At 38.9% G+C, this 20,885-nt stretch overlaps 2 protein-coding genes across 2 annotated transcripts in view; both read right to left on the bottom strand.

Moving 5' to 3' along the window:
• Positions 1 to 4,244: 4,244 nt before the first annotated feature.
• On the bottom strand, positions 4,245 to 12,369 carry LOC145861786 (collagen alpha-3(IV) chain-like). The gene is made up of 4 exons (XM_082965288.1): positions 12,172 to 12,369; positions 8,941 to 9,055; positions 8,462 to 8,634; positions 4,245 to 8,240 (listed from the first exon to the last, which is right to left on the bottom strand). Exons 1-4 carry the CDS (start codon positions 12,312 to 12,314, stop codon positions 8,159 to 8,161), a joined length of 513 nt encoding a protein of 170 aa, XP_082821414.1. The 5' UTR covers positions 12,315 to 12,369; the 3' UTR covers positions 4,245 to 8,158.
• A 4,401-nt stretch (positions 12,370 to 16,770) lies between these two features.
• Positions 16,771 to 20,885, bottom strand: part of LOC106577877 (uncharacterized) — a 90,683-nt gene continuing 86,568 nt past the window's right edge. Inside the window, exon 48 of the mRNA XM_014156297.3 lies at positions 16,771 to 20,766. Coding sequence (XP_014011772.3) covers positions 20,685 to 20,766 — 82 coding nt within the window. The 3' untranslated portion in view covers positions 16,771 to 20,684. The remainder of the gene's footprint in view (positions 20,767 to 20,885) is intronic.

The raw sequence follows: 20,885 nt of genomic DNA, 5'->3' as shown, positions 1-20,885 counted from the left end.
GTGTGTGTGTGTGTGTGTGTGTGTGTGTGTGTGTGTGTGTGTGTGTGTGTGTGTGTGTGTGTGTGTGTGTGTGTGTGTGTGTGTGTGTGTGTGTGTGTGTGTGTGTGTGTGTGTGTGTGTGTGTGTGTGTGTGTGTGTGTGTGTGTGTGTTTGAGGACTGGAGTGTGTGTTTGAGGACTGGAGTGTGTGTTTGAGGACTGGAGTGTGTGTCCAAATGTCACACAAGTGTCCATCAGAGACATGACTCTCTCTGTAACGCCCACAGGAGGAATCACCAATATGGGATTAATTCACACTGCAACCGTAGACATGTTAATCACAATACTAAACCAGGGCTGTCTCCTAGAACTTCTGGGTACACAAGCAGCTGTCACTCTTAGAAATGACTTCAAGGAGTCTTTCCCCTCCACACACCTTTTACCTCGACCATCACACTGAAAACAGCATGCAGTGTGTGTGTGTGTGTGTGTGTGTGTGTGTGTGTGTGTGTGTGTGTGTGTGTGTGTGTGTGTGTGTGTGTGTGTGTGTGTGTGTGTGTGTGTGTGTGTGGTGTGTGTGTGTGTGTGTGTGTGTGTGTGTGTGTGTGTGTGTGTGTGTGTGTGTGCATGTGAAGGGTGTGTCTCTGAGGCCTTACCAGATCTTTAGTTCATCCACAAACTTAATTCATAGGAAACCATGCAATAAACCCGCCGTAGGAATCAACCTGCTATAGGAATTAACCTGCTGCAGGGATCAACCTGCTATAGAAAACAACCTGCTATAGGAATCAACCTGCTATAGAAAACAACCTACTATAGGAATCAACATGATATAGGAATCAACCTGCTATAGAAACCAACCGTCAATAGGAATCATCCTGCTATTGGAATCAACATGCTATAGGAATCAATCTGCTTTAAGAAACAACCTGCAATAGAAAACAACCTACTTAGGAAACAACTGTATATAGAAAATAACCTGCTATAGAAAACAACCTGCTATAGGAATCAACCTGCTATAGAAAACCTGCTATAGGAATCAACCTGCTATAGGAATCAACCTGATATAGGAATCAACCTGATATAGGAATCATCCTGCTATAGGAATCACCCTGCTATAGGAATCAACCTGCAATAGGAATCAACCTGATATAGGAATCAACCTGCTATAGGAATCAACCTGCTATTGGAATCATCCTGCTATATAAATCATCCTGCTATAGGAATCAACCTGCTATAGGAATCAACCTGCTATAGTAATCAACATGCTCTAGGAATCAACCTGCTTTAGGAATCAGCATGCTATAGGAACCAAACTGCTATAGGAATCAAACTGCTATAGGAATCAAGCTGCTATAGAAAACAACCTGCCGTAAGAATCATCCTGCTTAAGGAATCAACCTGTTTTAGAAAACATCCTGCTAAAGGAATCATCCTGCTATAGGAAACAACCTGCTACAGGACACAACCTGCTATAGGAATCAACCTGCTTTAGGAATCAACCTGCAATAAGAATCAACCTGCTATAGGAATCATCCTGCTATAGAAAACAACCTGCCGTAGGAATCATTCTGCTTAAGGAATCAACCTGTTTTAGAAAACATCCTGCTATAGGAATCATCCTGCTATAGGAAACAACCTGCTATAGAAAACAACCTGCTATAGGAATCAACCTGCTATTGGAATCATCCTGCTATATAAATCAACCTGCTATAGGAATCAACCTGCTATTGGAATCATCCTGCTATTGGAATCATCCTGCTATATAAATCAAACTGCTATAGGAATCAACCTGCTATTGGAATCATCCTGCTATATAAATCAACCTGCTATAGGAATCAACCTGCTATAGTAATCAAACTGCTATAGGAATCAAACTGCTATAGGAATCAACCTGCTATAGGAATCAACCTGCTATAGGAATCAACATGCCATAGGAATCAACATGCCATAGGAATCATCCTGCTATAGGAATCGTCCTGCTATAGGATTCCACCTGCTATAGAAAACAACCTGCAATAGGAATACACCTGTTTTTTGACATCTTTGTAAGCCTGCCACACACACACTATACGATACATTTATTAAACATTAGAATGAGTGTGAGTTTTTGTCACAACCCGCCTCGTTGGAAGTGACAAAGAACTCTTATAGGACCAGAGCAGAAATAATAATATAATAATAATCAATAATTTTCTCTATATTTAGCCATCTTACAGATAAAACTTATTTTGTCATAACAAATTATGAATAATTCACCACAGGTTAATGAGGAAGGGTGTGCTTGAAAGGATGCACATAACTCTGCAATGTTGGGTTGTATTAGAGAGAGACTTAAATCATTTTCCACACACAGTCTGTGCCTGTATTTAGTTTTCATGCTAGTGAAGGCCGAGAATCCACTCTCACATAGGTCTGTGGTTGCAAAGGGCATCAGTGTCTTAACTGCGCGATTTGCCAATTTGACATTTTAGTCATTTAGCAGACGCTCTTATCCAGAGCGAACTACATGAGTAATTAAGTGCCTTGCTCAAGGGGACATCGACAGAATTTTCACCTAGTCAGCTTGGGGATTCGAATCAGAGCTCTTTTGGTTACTGGCCCAATGCTCTTAACTGATCTTAATTGCTAACTATCCTATTATCCTAGACTATTAACCTAGCCTATTATTCTTTTAGCATATTATCCTATCCTATTATCCTATCATATTATCCGAGCCTATTATCCTAATAGCCTATTATCCTAATAGCCTATTATCCTAGCCTATTACCCTAGCCTATTATTCTATCCTATTATCCTAGTCTATTATCCTATTAGCCTATTACCCTGGCCTATTATCCTAGTCTATTACCCTAGCCTATTATTCTATCATATTATCCTAGTCTATTATCCTATTAGCCTATTACCCTGGCCTATTATCCTAGCCTATTTCCCTAGCCTATTATTCCATCCTATTATCCTAGTCTATTATCCAATTAGCCTATTACCCTAGCCTATTATTCTATCCTATTATCCTAGTCTATAATCCAATTAGCCTATTACCCTAGCCTATTATTCTATCCTATTATCCTACTCTATTATCCAATTAGCTTATTACCCTAGCCTATTATTCTATCCTATTATCCTAAATATGTACCAATCCACCTGGTGCTTGCCTGAACTGCCCTATGGCTGGGCTATCCCAAGCGTTGTGGAGACACTGCACAATGGTTGTATCAAAACCGTTGTGTCAAATGCATTGTAGGCTACATCAGTTGTACAACTGAGTATGTATGGGGCCACAGAGAGACACGTACTGTCACATCCTTCCAAGCCCAAGTCCTTAAAAAAGGATTAATTCATCATTCTACGCTACTCAATGAGCCTATAATGGGTCTAATATTAGAGTTAAAGACCCATTGTGAGAAACAGACAGGTAGCTTTAACGTGACCTGAGGACAATAGTAATAGGACTAGAGTAAATAACTATATCAGGAATCAAAACAGCTTGCAGTGTGGTTTAATGATCTATTTGTGTTTTATTGGTTTTCTTTAATAAGGGCTATTTAGGTATATGTAAGCTAATTTAGATTAATTCATTAGCTTTTTAAATGTTATTTAGGGACTGACGTTGATCCACTGTTCCCTCCTCCCTTCATCTTGCTCCCTCAAGTGGTGGCTTTGAGACATTACAGTTTCTCCCATAGCAAAGTGGTGGAACCCTCACCGTACAGTATGGTGTGAATTACAACATTGATTTACAGACAGTAATTCTACTCCATTCTATGATATGCAATCATATCTCTAGTGATTGTCTAGCATAGTCAATGTCTCCTTGAAGCTTGGCAGTGCAGGATTAAAGTGTATTGTGTGAGCTGCAGGCATGACGATAAGACAATGCACAGAAGGACATTAGTCAAGGTACTGTTACAGTAGTGGAGGCTCCTCAAAGGAGAAAGGGGAGGACCATCCTCCTTAGTGAATTTAATAAAAATAGAAATAGTGAAACAATACAAAAGTTGAAGGAGAAACAAGCGAGATAGAGAGAGCTAGCTATATTTCATAGCATTTTTTTTCTACTTTCACTTAAAGATGCACTGTGAAGAAATTGCACTGCCATTTCCTTATTGCTTATTGTAATAGAAATAAGGCCATGCTCATAAAAAAAAAAAAAATCATCCTGCCTAATCTTTATCGGCACTTCCAAGACAGTGTGCACTTCCAAAATAGTGTGCACTTTCAAAATAGTGTGCACTTTCAAGATAGGGGGGAAACATTTGCACACAAAACGATGGACTTTGGGTTTATTTTTCAGTCTTAAAAGTTTATAACAACTTCTGAATAACATAACATGAAATAAACAAAAACAACAATAGATTTTCACACCCCAGAAGTACATTACAATAATAATAAAAAAGTAGCTTGGAAAAACATCACAGGAAGAATCATCCCCCTACAGCTCTCCTCATTGGCCTTAGAATAGAAAAAGAAATAATAGACCAAATTCTATTCAATTCTATTCTTGCAGTACATAACAATACACAATGTACTACCGCCAGTTCATAGTGGGACAATGTAGACCAGAGTAAAGATGTGAATTAATCAGTGGTGTAAAATACTTAATTAAAAATACTTTAAGGTACTACTTATGTCGTTTTTTGGGGTATCTGTAGTTTACTTTACTATTTATATTTTTGACAACTTTTACTTCACTACATTCCTAAAGAAAATCATGTACTTTTTACTCCATACATTTTCCCTATCACCCAAAAGTACTCGTTACATTTCGAATGCTTAGTAGGACAGGAAAATGGTCCAATTCACGCCCTTTCAAGAAAACACCCCTGGTCATCCCTACTGCCTCTGATCTGGTGGACTCACTAAACACACATGCTTAGTTTGTAAATGATGTCTGAGTGTTGGAGTGTAACCCTGGCTAGTCGTAAATAAAATAAAAACAAGAGAATTGTGCCATCTGGTTTACTTAATATAAGGAATTTGAAATGATTTATTTAAAACCAAATACTTTTAGACTTTTACTCAAGTAGTATTTTATTGGGTGACTCTCACTTTTACTTTAGTCATTTTCTATTAAGGTGTGGAGTGGATTTAATGATCAACCTATTATCGCATTCAACGATAGATTACTAGTAAAAATCAAATATAAAAGCTTGAGTGATTAGCATTATCATACACAGTACATCATCATAGGATAGGGTCTTTGATTAGTTGACCGGGAAACACTTTTGTTGTCAGGAGGAGGACAACAGTCAATAGTTTTGTGAAATGGGAAAAAAATTACGACCTTTTGGAGATAAAATAAATGAATGATGAAAAAACCTCAGGCCCGTATCCAAATAAAGTTGGTATAATTATACTTTTTATATATATATATATATATATATATAGAAAATACTGTTTCATTTATTGATGCCATACTTTGTACAATATTTGTGAGCGAGTGAGTGAATTAATGAATCCATAAATCAATGCAATGTGTGAAGCAGAGTGAACAAACAAAAATAACCCAGAAATTCGTAATATAGCTAAATACCTATTTTATGTCTTACATAATATACACATTGAATTACTTACATGAAGAGAAAAAAGGCCAGTAGTTAACGGGCTGGGAGAGATACAGCAGTGTTAGTTAGTAGCACCAAGGAGAAAAAACTTTTAAAAAAGAACGATGGAAAGATTCATTAAAAAAATGTAAGCCTAGAAAATCAGCAGTCTTGCTAAGAAAGCTCATCAGTGCATCTGTTCTCTTTGATGTTCCGAGGTCAAAGTGCCGATTTGGTAACAACAAAACAAAAAATACAAAAAACTAAAAAATAGCACATCTGTCTAAAAACAAAATGATGTACCTCGTCTGTGCCAATAACCAAAAATCCACATATTATTTTGGTAACCTTTCATTTTAATGGGTCCATATCACATATGTAATTACACTGTATCAAATACTGTAGTTAATTGTAATAACTCTAACTTATAGTTACACTGTGATAACAATATGTAACTGGTGGTAAATATTGTTACACACAGGGGTGTAACAACAAATGGTTGTTACCATGCTTGTTATAAATGTTACAGTTTCCGATAGTATCCCAACGCACCATATTTCAGCCTGCACAAACCACGTGATAAGTGTTAGCCAATTAAAAACCGACCACCTCATTGACACAACTCTGCAAAAAAAGATCTTGAGTCTGATACCCAGGTCCAACGGCAAAAACGGGTTCCCAAATGGTTCACATCAACATTGTTTTTTATTTTTTATTTAATGGTGCATTTGACAATTGGTCAATTACTTTAACCATCAATTAAACATTTTTAGACACAAACAGTTATGGTTAAAATTGTGAGATAGTTATTCGTGCTGCCAAATTGTAAGCCTATTAAGCTTGGTTGAATAATGGTATATAAATGCACTTAAAATGGTCATAAGACAAACTCTTATTCCATCATGTAACTTTGCAAGGGTTTCACTGTTGAGGAACATTCTCACTTTTAGATGGGATGCATTGGTGCAATTATACTTTTTTTTGCAGGAATTAAAGCATCATGTCAAAATCTTCCCATTTGTGCAACATGCTCGAAATAATGACCTCGAACGTGCCCACGTGTTGATGCTGACATCATGTAACAGTGTGCAAAAAACAGGGTCGAGAAGGTCATTGTGCAAAATCCAGATATGAATGATTTCCGCGAAAAAAAACAAAGTGTTGTAGGTCAAAAACATCAACACAGGAGAGAGAAAGTACATTTTCCATGCAATTTGTTCTACCTTTTTTGATACATGAATTCTGCTGGACGATTTAACATAGGTAGTTAGCTAGCCTTGTGTTGGCTAGCTAGCTAGCAAATGTTAGATGCCGTTTTTATTGGGCCTACCAACTAGGCTAGCTAGCTAGTTAGTTATCATCTACGGAATAGACTTTCCATGCAATCTGTTGAGATTTTTTGGATTAGCTAGCAGAAGTAATTACATTGTACTTATACATATATTACATGTACTCTGTTGTATACTAGTGTGTTTATTTTCTCACTTGGATGGTGCTTCCAGAAGCGTTACAATGAGGGCCAAGTTGTCAGGGTGGGCAATGTACTATATAAGTACACGTTAATTACAAGTAAGTAACCATCAAGATACACTTCATTTTAACTATCTGAAACCCTGTGTAACATCTAGTAATTATATTGTACTTATGCAGATATTATATGTAGTCTGCGGTGTACTTGTGGTTTTATCCTCCCACATAATGGACAACATACACATTCATTATAAGTAAAATATATATATTATAATTCAGGGTATGACACCCATATGGTAGACCCCAGTGAGGTTGTCCTATACCTGATCTGTTTTTGGAAACTCAACCAAGTTGATACACTTTTGGGGGGCAACTGCTAGCAACAACGAGTGGAGATTTTGAAGCATGCGCCTTCACGGGTAGGTAATTAGAGCCTATTGGGGGTAGGTAATTAGAGCCTACTCACGAAACGTTGTAATCTTGGACCCAGAACATCTGTCCAGAAGAGATTACAACCTTGTGACAGTTGACACTTATTGGTGAATTTAGTGGAGACTTTCCTAACAAGCATGGTAAGCATGGTAACAAGCATGGTAACAAGCATGGTAAGCATGGTAACAAGCATGGTAAGCATGGTAACAAGCATTTGTTGTTACACCTCTGTAATTACAGACTGCAATTATCACCAGTTACATGTTGTTATTACAGTGTGACTATGAGTTATTACAATTAACTACAATATTTGATACAGCGCAATTACACATCTAATTACACTGTAATAAGGACCCCTTAAAATGAAGTGTTACCATTATTGATAACACTTTATATATATATATATATTCTCTGCGAAATAGAGAAAAAATTTAAACAAAATGCACTTTTGTCACACATTCACCATGGCACCTTTTGTGGATTTTGTGTGTTTCTTTTTGACGTACTTGAGGTAAGTAAAAATAATAAAAGATTAAATAAATTCATTTTATCAACGTTTTTTTTTCTTTTCTTGCTGTGTTGCACAGTAGCACCATTTAAGTTGCTGTTTCCGGAAGACAATGCACCATTGGAATTCCACCTTGTTCTCACGGAGACGTCAACATCACCCCCACTCCGCCCGCCTGCCGCCATTGTCGTTGTCGGTCGTCCCCGGCAACGGTTGCCACCACGCTGTTACGTCCTCTTCATACAGACCACACAGCGGCTAATGCGCGTCGATAGGTTACCTGCCTTCAGCGTCTCTGACTGTGGCTTCCTGTTATGGGTCAGGGGTTACAGGTCAGGGGTTGGCATCACTGTATGATCACTGGGATATTTACATCGTATATGAAAATAACCAATCTGTTTAGCTAGCACTTCCAGTTCTAGCTAGAGTGCACTATATAGGGAATAGGGTGCTATTTCAGTTGCAACCTCAGTGTCTTGTACCTAAACATTTCCTGTTTGGAAAATCATTGGTCGATTTATTGATGGTACCTGAACATTTTTGATTGGTCGACAGTGGCCAGCCAGAAGCTGTATGTGTTGCCATAGTAGTTGCAGGTCCCTCGGCCGTGACACTCGATGAAGGGAGAGCTCCGGAACTCCTCGAGACAGGAGCCAGGAGAGGCCAGAGCCTGACCAGAGCCCTCAGCACCTGCACTGGTGTGCTGTTAGAGAGGGAGGTGGAGGGAGAGCGAGAGAGCAAGAGAGAAGAGTGAAATAAAGAGGAATTTGTGTGTGGATATAGTGGGCTTTGAATATGTGTTGTTAACACACTTAAAATGTAAAACTTGATTCATGTGTACTTTGGCAAGGGTTGGTTGGTGTGTGTGTGTGAGTGAGTGAGTGAGTGAGTGAGTGAGTGAGTGAGTGAGTGAGTGAGTGAGTGAGTGAGAGAGAGAGTGAGAGAGAGTGAGAGTGTGAGAGAAAGAGAGAGAGTGTGTGTGAGAGAGAGAGTGTGTGTCTGTGTGTACCATCATGAAGGAGTATCCGATCCACAGTGGTTCCCAGTAGTTGGGGCAGGTGGGGATCTGAATGGTTTGACTGTGCACAGCGATCACCATGGCAGGGGCCTCACACACTGCACACCTAATAACATACACACACCGAGGAGTTAAACACACACTTTTCACATCTAGTCTCAGAGATCTTAGAACGCTCACACTGCCTTTACTTTTGAACCAAAGTTTGCCAGACTCTTTTGCCAGACTCTTTTGCCAGTTCACGTCACCTATTTGATGGTCTGAGTCCTCTTTGCATTCACATTGTTATGTTTAGAAAAGGAACCAATATTTATTTTTTTCCTCCACAAGCATTCACTCAATGTACTAGGTAAAAGTACAGGACAAGCCATTCCATCAGAACGTGTTATCGTACAGCGAGATATACCTACTTCACATGGAGGTTGGTGGGACCTTAATTGGGGAGGATGGGCTCATGGTAATGGCTGGAGCGGAATCAGTGGAATCGTTTCCATGTGTTTGATGCCATTCCAACCAGCAAAATACAGTTTTGAACCGATTCAAACCAAAAAAAGGCTGGTTTTATAGTGTTCCTTTCGGTTATTTTTTAAACCTCTGAAATATATATATTTTTTACATTTAGCGTGACATTAAATTACTTCACCATTCAGTGTGGATAGAACAGCTTGCTGTGGAGCGGGTAAGTGATTTAATCTGTATAGGAAAGTTGTTAAGAGGAAATTGTATTTTGCTGCCACAGCATGGTTTCATTATAATGAAACAGGGTGCAAGATGCAACTGAAATTTAGAGGGTGAGGTGCAAGCAAGAGAGGATGGAGGAAGCTTGCCTCGAAGCGCTGGACATCTTGTTATAATATGCATTATCTGAATTAGGACCACAGAATTATACCTACGGAGGAGCGCCTTCTATGGAGGAACTTTGAATGTCTTTGAACTTCTGTGTTGGTTTAACTTTGGACCAGAGCAAATGTTAGCTAGCTATCTAACAAACTTGTGTGTGCAAAGCAGCACTAAAATTAAAAACACATCTTACCTTTTAGTAGTTAATAAATCCAATGTGAAACATGATAACTATAGTATCCTTAACTAGTATTGAAAAAGTAAATCCATTCTCTAATTAAACATCTCTCCCTAATTTCTGAATTACGCTTGTAACGCTGTCAGTAGGCTACAGTAACCTATGCTTTAGACGGGGAGGGGCTACAATAACAAATGCATATGAGGGGGAGGGGCTACAGTAACCTATGCTTTAGAGGGGGAGGGGCTACAGTAACATATGCATCTGAGGGGGAGGGGCTACAGTAACATATGCATCTGAGGGGGAGGGACTACAGTAACATATGCTTCTGAGGAGGAGGGGCTACAGTAACCTATGCTTCAGAGGGGGAGGGGCTACAGTAACCTATGCTTCAGAGGGGGAGGGGCTACAGTAACCTATGCTTCAGAGGGGGAGGGGCTACAGTAACCTATGCTTCAGAAGGGGAGGGGCAGGTAGCATACAAACACCCACTGGCACATCCAGCTGGCAGCCAGACACTGGAATAACTTTCTGAGTGACAGAGTGAGGGCTTTGCATAGGCGCTTTGTTGAGATTTTTGTGGGAATGGAAAAAATGCCTGGAACGTAAAATAACATTATTAACCGGTTCCCATGTTTTTAAAATAACAGTTATGTTCCAGAACAGTATATATAACTTTCGTTTTGGGTTTGGGTTCTGTTGCTCAAATAATTGTGTTATTTTCCGGTTTTCGGTTCTGTTTCCTGAACCGGTTCCAACCCTTGAAAACATTGCATTTAGTTAAAAGATTAGACATAATAATTTTAATCAGAAGATAATATTTACATTTTACATCAATATTACATATAAATATTATTGGTAACAGATTAAATAGCAGAAGAATAACTGCAGATTAAATAATGCTGTTGGCCTAATTGAAAATGGTACACCCAATGTAGGCTACTGCCCCTTTAAGAGCTAGAACGATTTTGTGCCCTATGTTGTTGTCTTCTCACACTATTCAAACCCCACAATCAATAAACAGTTTATGAATCTCTCTCTTAGCCTATAGATCCACATATTGCAAACAAATAATCTGAACTAAAAACTCCACACATATTCTGGAACTCCTGTGCAACCTTGACAATCGCTAATCAATATTTTTTCAGCAAACCCGCACATCATCATCTTCTCTTTTGTGGAACCAATGTGAGGGGTTATGTCGGTAGTCTAGTGTGAGGGGTTATGTCGGTAGTCTAGTGTGAGGGGTTATGTCGGTAGTCTAGTGTGAGGGGTTATGTCGGTAGTCTAGTGTGAGGGGTTATGTCGGGATTCTAGTGTGAGGGGTTATGTCGGTAGTCTAGTGTGAGGGGTTATGTCGGTAGTCTAGTGTGAGGGGTTATGTCGGTAGTCTAGTGTGAGGGGTTATGTCGGTAGTCTAGTGTGAGGGGTTATGTCGGTAGTCTAGTGTGAGGGGTTATGTCGGTAGTCTAGTGTGAGGGGTTATGTCGGTAGTCTAGTGTGAGGGGTTATGTCGGTAGTCTAGTGTGAGGGGTTATGTCGGTAGTCTAGTGTGAGGGGTTATGTCGGTAGTCTAGTGTGAGGGGTTATGTCGGTAGTCTAGTGTGAGGGGTTATGTCGGTAGTCTAGTGTGAGGGGTTATGTCGGTAGTCTAGTGTGAGGGGTTATGTCGGTAGTCTAGTGTGAGGGGTTATGTCGGTAGTCTAGTGTGAGGGGTTATGTCAGTAGTCTAGTGTGAGGGGTTATGTCAGTAGTCTAGTGTGAGGGGTTATGTCGGTAGTCTAGTGTGAGGGGTTATGTCAGTAGTCTAGTGTGAGGGGTTATGTCAGTAGTCTAGTGTGAGGGGTTATGTCAGTAGTCTAGTGTGAGGGGTTCTGTCAGGGGAGACAGTGTTACGGTAGTCTAGTGTGTGGTGCAGGAATAATGACAAGTGAACCTGGGGAGCTTTGTATTCACATTGCCCTAATGAAGTGATCTGATCTCAGACCACCTCTCGAGATTGTCTCAGCTTCAGGGGTTCTTTTGAGGGTCTGAATTCCTTTGGAGTGTTTACCCTGCACTAAAAAAATGCACTGAGTTCACAAAAAATGTCTCAAATGGACCAAGTGTGAAAACACCCTTAGACGTTATCAAATCATAGTCCCCTACTGTATCTTTCCCCTCCCTCCCTCCCTCCCTCCCTCCCTCCCTCCCTCCCTCCCTACCTGCTGATGTAAGGTTTGATGCCTTCTCCTGTGATGGGGGCCATACTCATGGGCATGGGCATGGGTGTAGACAGCCAATAGGAGTAGTCGTTACGGGAGGCGAAGTTACACACGTTGTTGATGTTACAGAACATGAATGGCATGGTGCTGAACCGACGCAGGCAACTACCAGCAGTACCTGACAAATGAGATGAGAGGAGAGAGGGCGTGAGGGGAGGGAAACAGAAGGAAACAGGAAAAAATAAGTGAAGAGAAGATTTGAGGTTAATGCTGTGAGTTGCTTCTCTCACAACAACAACCATCTATGTTCATGCATGTGCATGTCATCGTGTATCTCCAGTCTCCATCCATACCCAGGTCATGTCTGTGTGCCCTCTCATTAGTGTGTGTGTGTGTGTGTGTGTGTGTGTGTGTGTGTGTGTGTGTGTGTGTGTGTGTGTGTGTGTGTGTGTGTGTGTGTGTGTGTGTGTGTGTGTGTGTGTGTGTGTGTGTGTGTGTGTGTGTGTGTGTGTTTGAGGACTGGAGTGTGTGTTTGAGGACTGGAGTGTGTGTTTGAGGACTGGAGTGTGTGTCCAAATGTCACACAAGTGTCCATCAGAGACATGACTCTCTCTGTAACGCCCACAGGAGGAATCACCAATATGGGATTAATTCACACTGCAACCGTAGACATGTTAATCACAATACTAAACCAGGGCTGTCTCCTAGAACTTCTGGGTACACAAGCAGCTGTCACTCTTAGAAATGACTTCAAGGAGTCTTTCCCCTCCACACACCTTTTACCTCGACCATCACACTGAAAACAGCATGCAGTGTGTGTGTGTGTGTGTGTGTGTGTGTGTGTGTGTGTGTGTGTGTGTGTGTGTGTGTGTGTGTGTGTGTGTGTGTGTGTGTGTGTGTGTGTGGTGTGTGTGTGTGTGTGTGTGTGTGTGTGTGTGTGTGTGTGTGTGTGTGTGTGCATGTGAAGGGTGTGTCTCTGAGGCCTTACCAGATCTTTAGTTCATCCACAAACTTAATTCATAGGAAACCATGCAATAAACCCGCCGTAGGAATCAACCTGCTATAGGAATTAACCTGCTGCAGGGATCAACCTGCTATAGAAAACAACCTGCTATAGGAATCAACCTGCTATAGAAAACAACCTACTATAGGAATCAACATGATATAGGAATCAACCTGCTATAGAAACCAACCGTCAATAGGAATCATCCTGCTATTGGAATCAACATGCTATAGGAATCAATCTGCTTTAAGAAACAACCTGCAATAGAAAACAACCTACTTAGGAAACAACTGTATATAGAAAATAACCTGCTATAGAAAACAACCTGCTATAGGAATCAACCTGCTATAGAAAACCTGCTATAGGAATCAACCTGCTATAGGAATCAACCTGATATAGGAATCAACCTGATATAGGAATCATCCTGCTATAGGAATCACCCTGCTATAGGAATCAACCTGCAATAGGAATCAACCTGATATAGGAATCAACCTGCTATAGGAATCAACCTGCTATTGGAATCATCCTGCTATATAAATCATCCTGCTATAGGAATCAACCTGCTATAGGAATCAACCTGCTATAGTAATCAACATGCTCTAGGAATCAACCTGCTTTAGGAATCAGCATGCTATAGGAACCAAACTGCTATAGGAATCAAACTGCTATAGGAATCAAGCTGCTATAGAAAACAACCTGCCGTAAGAATCATCCTGCTTAAGGAATCAACCTGTTTTAGAAAACATCCTGCTAAAGGAATCATCCTGCTATAGGAAACAACCTGCTACAGGACACAACCTGCTATAGGAATCAACCTGCTTTAGGAATCAACCTGCAATAAGAATCAACCTGCTATAGGAATCATCCTGCTATAGAAAACAACCTGCCGTAGGAATCATTCTGCTTAAGGAATCAACCTGTTTTAGAAAACATCCTGCTATAGGAATCATCCTGCTATAGGAAACAACCTGCTATAGAAAACAACCTGCTATAGGAATCAACCTGCTATTGGAATCATCCTGCTATATAAATCAACCTGCTATAGGAATCAACCTGCTATTGGAATCATCCTGCTATTGGAATCATCCTGCTATATAAATCAAACTGCTATAGGAATCAACCTGCTATTGGAATCATCCTGCTATATAAATCAACCTGCTATAGGAATCAACCTGCTATAGTAATCAAACTGCTATAGGAATCAAACTGCTATAGGAATCAACCTGCTATAGGAATCAACCTGCTATAGGAATCAACATGCCATAGGAATCAACATGCCATAGGAATCATCCTGCTATAGGAATCGTCCTGCTATAGGATTCCACCTGCTATAGAAAACAACCTGCAATAGGAATACACCTGTTTTTTGACATCTTTGTAAGCCTGCCACACACACACTATACGATACATTTATTAAACATTAGAATGAGTGTGAGTTTTTGTCACAACCCGCCTCGTTGGAAGTGACAAAGAACTCTTATAGGACCAGAGCAGAAATAATAATATAATAATAATCAATAATTTTCTCTATATTTAGCCATCTTACAGATAAAACTTATTTTGTCATAACAAATTATGAATAATTCACCACAGGTTAATGAGGAAGGGTGTGCTTGAAAGGATGCACATAACTCTGCAATGTTGGGTTGTATTAGAGAGAGACTTAAATCATTTTCCACACACAGTCTGTGCCTGTATTTAGTTTTCATGCTAGTGAAGGCCGAGAATCCACTCTCACATAGGTCTGTGGTTGCAAAGGGCATCAGTGTCTTAACTGCGCGATTTGCCAATTTGACATTTTAGTCATTTAGCAGACGCTCTTATCCAGAGCGAACTACATGAGTAATTAAGTGCCTTGCTCAAGGGGACATCGACAGAATTTTCACCTAGTCAGCTTGGGGATTCGAATCAGAGCTCTTTTGGTTACTGGCCCAATGCTCTTAACTGATCTTAATTGCTAACTATCCTATTATCCTAGACTATTAACCTAGCCTATTATTCTTTTAGCATATTATCCTATCCTATTATCCTATCATATTATCCGAGCCTATTATCCTAATAGCCTATTATCCTAATAGCCTATTATCCTAGCCTATTACCCTAGCCTATTATTCTATCCTATTATCCTAGTCTATTATCCTATTAGCCTATTACCCTGGCCTATTATCCTAGTCTATTACCCTAGCCTATTATTCTATCATATTATCCTAGTCTATTATCCTATTAGCCTATTACCCTGGCCTATTATCCTAGCCTATTTCCCTAGCCTATTATTCCATCCTATTATCCTAGTCTATTATCCAATTAGCCTATTACCCTAGCCTATTATTCTATCCTATTATCCTAGTCTATAATCCAATTAGCCTATTACCCTAGCCTATTATTCTATCCTATTATCCTACTCTATTATCCAATTAGCTTATTACCCTAGCCTATTATTCTATCCTATTATCCTAAATATGTACCAATCCACCTGGTGCTTGCCTGAACTGCCCTATGGCTGGGCTATCCCAAGCGTTGTGGAGACACTGCACAATGGTTGTATCAAAACCGTTGTGTCAAATGCATTGTAGGCTACATCAGTTGTACAACTGAGTATGTATGGGGCCACAGAGAGACACGTACTGTCACATCCTTCCAAGCCCAAGTCCTTAAAAAAGGATTAATTCATCATTCTACGCTACTCAATGAGCCTATAATGGGTCTAATATTAGAGTTAAAGACCCATTGTGAGAAACAGACAGGTAGCTTTAACGTGACCTGAGGACAATAGTAATAGGACTAGAGTAAATAACTATATCAGGAATCAAAACAGCTTGCAGTGTGGTTTAATGATCTATTTGTGTTTTATTGGTTTTCTTTAATAAGGGCTATTTAGGTATATGTAAGCTAATTTAGATTAATTCATTAGCTTTTTAAATGTTATTTAGGGACTGACGTTGATCCACTGTTCCCTCCTCCCTTCATCTTGCTCCCTCAAGTGGTGGCTTTGAGACATTACAGTTTCTCCCATAGCAAAGTGGTGGAACCCTCACCGTACAGTATGGTGTGAATTACAACATTGATTTACAGACAGTAATTCTACTCCATTCTATGATATGCAATCATATCTCTAGTGATTGTCTAGCATAGTCAATGTCTCCTTGAAGCTTGGCAGTGCAGGATTAAAGTGTATTGTGTGAGCTGCAGGCATGACGATAAGACAATGCACAGAAGGACATTAGTCAAGGTACTGTTACAGTAGTGGAGGCTCCTCAAAGGAGAAAGGGGAGGACCATCCTCCTTAGTGAATTTAATAAAAATAGAAATAGTGAAACAATACAAAAGTTGAAGGAGAAACAAGCGAGATAGAGAGAGCTAGCTATATTTCATAGCATTTTTTTTCTACTTTCACTTAAAGATGCACTGTGAAGAAATTGCACTGCCATTTCCTTATTGCTTATTGTAATAGAAATAAGGCCATGCTCATAAAAAAAAAAAAAAATCATCCTGCCTAATCTTTATCGGCACTTCCAAGACAGTGTGCACTTCCAAAATAGTGTGCACTTTCAAAATAGTGTGCACTTTCAAGATAGGGGGGAAACATTTGCACACAAAACGATGGACTTTGGGTTTATTTTTCAGTCTTAAAAGTTTATAACAACTTCTGAATAACATAACATGAAATAAACAAAAACAACAATAGATTTTCACACCCCAGAAGTACATTACAATAATAATAAAAAAGTAGCTTGGAAAAACATCACAGGAAGAATCATCCCCCTACAGCTCTCCTCATTGGCCTTAGAATAGAAAAAGAAATAATAGACCAAATTCTATTCAATTCTATTCTTGCAGTACATAACAATACACAATGTACTACCGCCAGTTCATAGTGGGACAATGTAGACCAGAGTAAAGATGTGAATTAATCAGTGGTGTAAAATACTTAATTAAAAATACTTTAAGGTACTACTTATGTCGTTTTTTGGGGTATCTGTAGTTTACTTTACTATTTATATTTTTGACAACTTTTACTTCACTACATTCCTAAAGAAAATCATGTACTTTTTACTCCATACATTTTCCCTATCACCCAAAAGTACTCGTTACATTTCGAATGCTTAGTAGGACAGGAAAATGGTCCAATTCACGCCCTTTCAAGAAAACACCCCTGGTCATCCCTACTGCCTCTGATCTGGTGGACTCACTAAACACACATGCTTAGTTTGTAAATGATGTCTGAGTGTTGGAGTGTAACCCTGGCTAGTCGTAAATAAAATAAAAACAAGAGAATTGTGCCATCTGGTTTACTTAATATAAGGAATTTGAAATGATTTATTTAAAACCAAATACTTTTAGACTTTTACTCAAGTAGTATTTTATTGGGTGACTCTCACTTTTACTTTAGTCATTTTCTATTAAGGTGTGGAGTGGATTTAATGATCAACCTATTATCGCATTCAACGATAGATTACTAGTAAAAATCAAATATAAAAGCTTGAGTGATTAGCATTATCATACACAGTACATCATCATAGGATAGGGTCTTTGATTAGTTGACCGGGAAACACTTTTGTTGTCAGGAGGAGGACAACAGTCAATAGTTTTGTGAAATGGGAAAAAAATTACGACCTTTTGGAGATAAAATAAATGAATGATGAAAAAACCTCAGGCCCGTATCCAAATAAAGTTGGTATAATTATACTTTTTATATATATATATATATATATATATAGAAAATACTGTTTCATTTATTGATGCCATACTTTGTACAATATTTGTGAGCGAGTGAGTGAATTAATGAATCCATAAATCAATGCAATGTGTGAAGCAGAGTGAACAAACAAAAATAACCCAGAAATTCGTAATATAGCTAAATACCTATTTTATGTCTTACATAATATACACATTGAATTACTTACATGAAGAGAAAAAAGGCCAGTAGTTAACGGGCTGGGAGAGATACAGCAGTGTTAGTTAGTAGCACCAAGGAGAAAAAACTTTTAAAAAAGAACGATGGAAAGATTCATTAAAAAAATGTAAGCCTAGAAAATCAGCAGTCTTGCTAAGAAAGCTCATCAGTGCATCTGTTCTCTTTGATGTTCCGAGGTCAAAGTGCCGATTTGGTAACAACAAAACAAAAAATACAAAAAACTAAAAAATAGCACATCTGTCTAAAAACAAAATGATGTACCTCGTCTGTGCCAATAACCAAAAATCCACATATTATTTTGGTAACCTTTCATTTTAATGGGTCCATATCACATATGTAATTACACTGTATCAAATACTGTAGTTAATTGTAATAACTCTAACTTATAGTTACACTGTGATAACAATATGTAACTGGTGGTAAATATTGTTACACACAGGGGTGTAACAACAAATGGTTGTTACCATGCTTGTTATAAATGTTACAGTTTCCGATAGTATCCCAACGCACCATATTTCAGCCTGCACAAACCACGTGATAAGTGTTAGCCAATTAAAAACCGACCACCTCATTGACACAACTCTGCAAAAAAAGATCTTGAGTCTGATACCCAGGTCCAACGGCAAAAACGGGTTCCCAAATGGTTCACATCAACATTGTTTTTTATTTTTTATTTAATGGTGCATTTGACAATTGGTCAATTACTTTAACCATCAATTAAACATTTTTAGACACAAACAGTTATGGTTAAAATTGTGAGATAGTTATTCGTGCTGCCAAATTGTAAGCCTATTAAGCTTGGTTGAATAATGGTATATAAATGCACTTAAAATGGTCATAAGACAAACTCTTATTCCATCATGTAACTTTGCAAGGGTTTCACTGTTGAGGAACATTCTCACTTTTAGATGGGATGCATTGGTGCAATTATACTTTTTTTTGCAGGAATTAAAGCATCATGTCAAAATCTTCCCATTTGTGCAACATGCTCGAAATAATGACCTCGAACGTGCCCACGTGTTGATGCTGACATCATGTAACAGTGTGCAAAAAACAGGGTCGAGAAGGTCATTGTGCAAAATCCAGATATGAATGATTTCCGCGAAAAAAAACAAAGTGTTGTAGGTCAAAAACATCAACACAGGAGAGAGAAAGTACATTTTCCATGCAATTTGTTCTACCTTTTTTGATACATGAATTCTGCTGGACGATTTAACATAGGTAGTTAGCTAGCCTTGTGTTGGCTAGCTAGCTAGCAAATGTTAGATGCCGTTTTTATTGGGCCTACCAACTAGGCTAGCTAGCTAGTTAGTTATCATCTACGGAATAGACTTTCCATGCAATCTGTTGAGATTTTTTGGATTAGCTAGCAGAAGTAATTACATTGTACTTATACATATATTACATGTACTCTGTTGTATACTAGTGTGTTTATTTTCTCACTTGGATGGTGCTTCCAGAAGCGTTACAATGAGGGCCAAGTTGTCAGGGTGGGCAATGTACTATATAAGTACACGTTAATTACAAGTAAGTAACCATCAAGATACACTTCATTTTAACTATCTGAAACCCTGTGTAACATCTAGTAATTATATTGTACTTATGCAGATATTATATGTAGTCTGCGGTGTACTTGTGGTTTTATCCTCCCACATAATGGACAACATACACATTCATTATAAGTAAAATATATATATTATAATTCAGGGTATGACACCCATATGGTAGACCCCAGTGAGGTTGTCCTATACCTGATCTGTTTTTGGAAACTCAACCAAGTTGATACACTTTTGGGGGGCAACTGCTAGCAACAACGAGTGGAGATTTTGAAGCATGCGCCTTCACGGGTAGGTAATTAGAGCCTATTGGGGGTAGGTAATTAGAGCCTACTCACGAAACGTTGTAATCTTGGACCCAGAACATCTGTCCAGAAGAGATTACAACCTTGTGACAGTTGACACTTATTGGTGAATTTAGTGGAGACTTTCCTAACAAGCATGGTAAGCATGGTAACAAGCATGGTAACAAGCATGGTAAGCATGGTAACAAGCATGGTAAGCATGGTAACAAGCATTTGTTGTTACACCTCTGTAATTACAGACTGCAATTATCACCAGTTACATGTTGTTATTACAGTGTGACTATGAGTTATTACAATTAACTACAATATTTGATACAGCGCAATTACACATCTAATTACACTGTAATAAGGACCCCTTAAAATGAAGTGTTACCATTATTGATAACACTTTATATATATATATATATTCTCTGCGAAATAGAGAAAAAATTTAAACAAAATGCACTTTTGTCACACATTCACCATGGCACCTTTTGTGGATTTTGTGTGTTTCTTTTTGACGTACTTGAGGTAAGTAAAAATAATAAAAGATTAAATAAATTCATTTTATCAACGTTTTTTTTTCTTTTCTTGCTGTGTTGCACAGTAGCACCATTTAAGTTGCTGTTTCCGGAAGACAATGCACCATTGGAATTCCACCTTGTTCTCACGGAGACGTCAACATCACCCCCACTCCGCCCGCCTGCCGCCATTGTCGTTGTCGGTCGTCCCCGGCAACGGTTGCCACCACGCTGTTACGTCCTCTTCATACAGACCACACAGCGGCTAATGCGCGTCGATAGGTTACCTGCCTTCAGCGTCTCTGACTGTGGCTTCCTGTTATGGGTCAGGGGTTACAGGTCAGGGGTTGGCATCACTGTATGATCACTGGGATATTTACATCGTATATGAAAATAACCAATCTGTTTAGCTAGCACTTCCAGTTCTAGCTAGAG

Source organism: Salmo salar, chromosome 18 (assembly GCF_965601325.2).
Source record: "Salmo salar chromosome 18, fSalSal1, whole genome shotgun sequence".
Taxonomy (NCBI): Eukaryota; Metazoa; Chordata; class Actinopteri; order Salmoniformes; family Salmonidae; genus Salmo; species Salmo salar.
This window is presented reverse-complemented; position numbering and strand designations above follow the sequence as displayed.

Bases quoted from the DNA above. Each gene is read 5' to 3' on its own strand.
- LOC145861786 (XM_082965288.1), bottom strand. From the start codon at position 12,314: ATGCCATTCATGTTCTGTAACATCAACAACGTGTGTAACTTCGCCTCC. The intron at 9,056-12,171 runs GTAGGGAGGGAG...GTATGTTATTAG, and splicing joins ATCAAACCTTACATCAGCAG to GTGTGCAGTGTGTGAGGCCC. The intron at 8,635-8,940 runs GTACACACAGAC...CCTCTCTAACAG, and splicing joins TCGGATACTCCTTCATGATG to CACACCAGTGCAGGTGCTGA.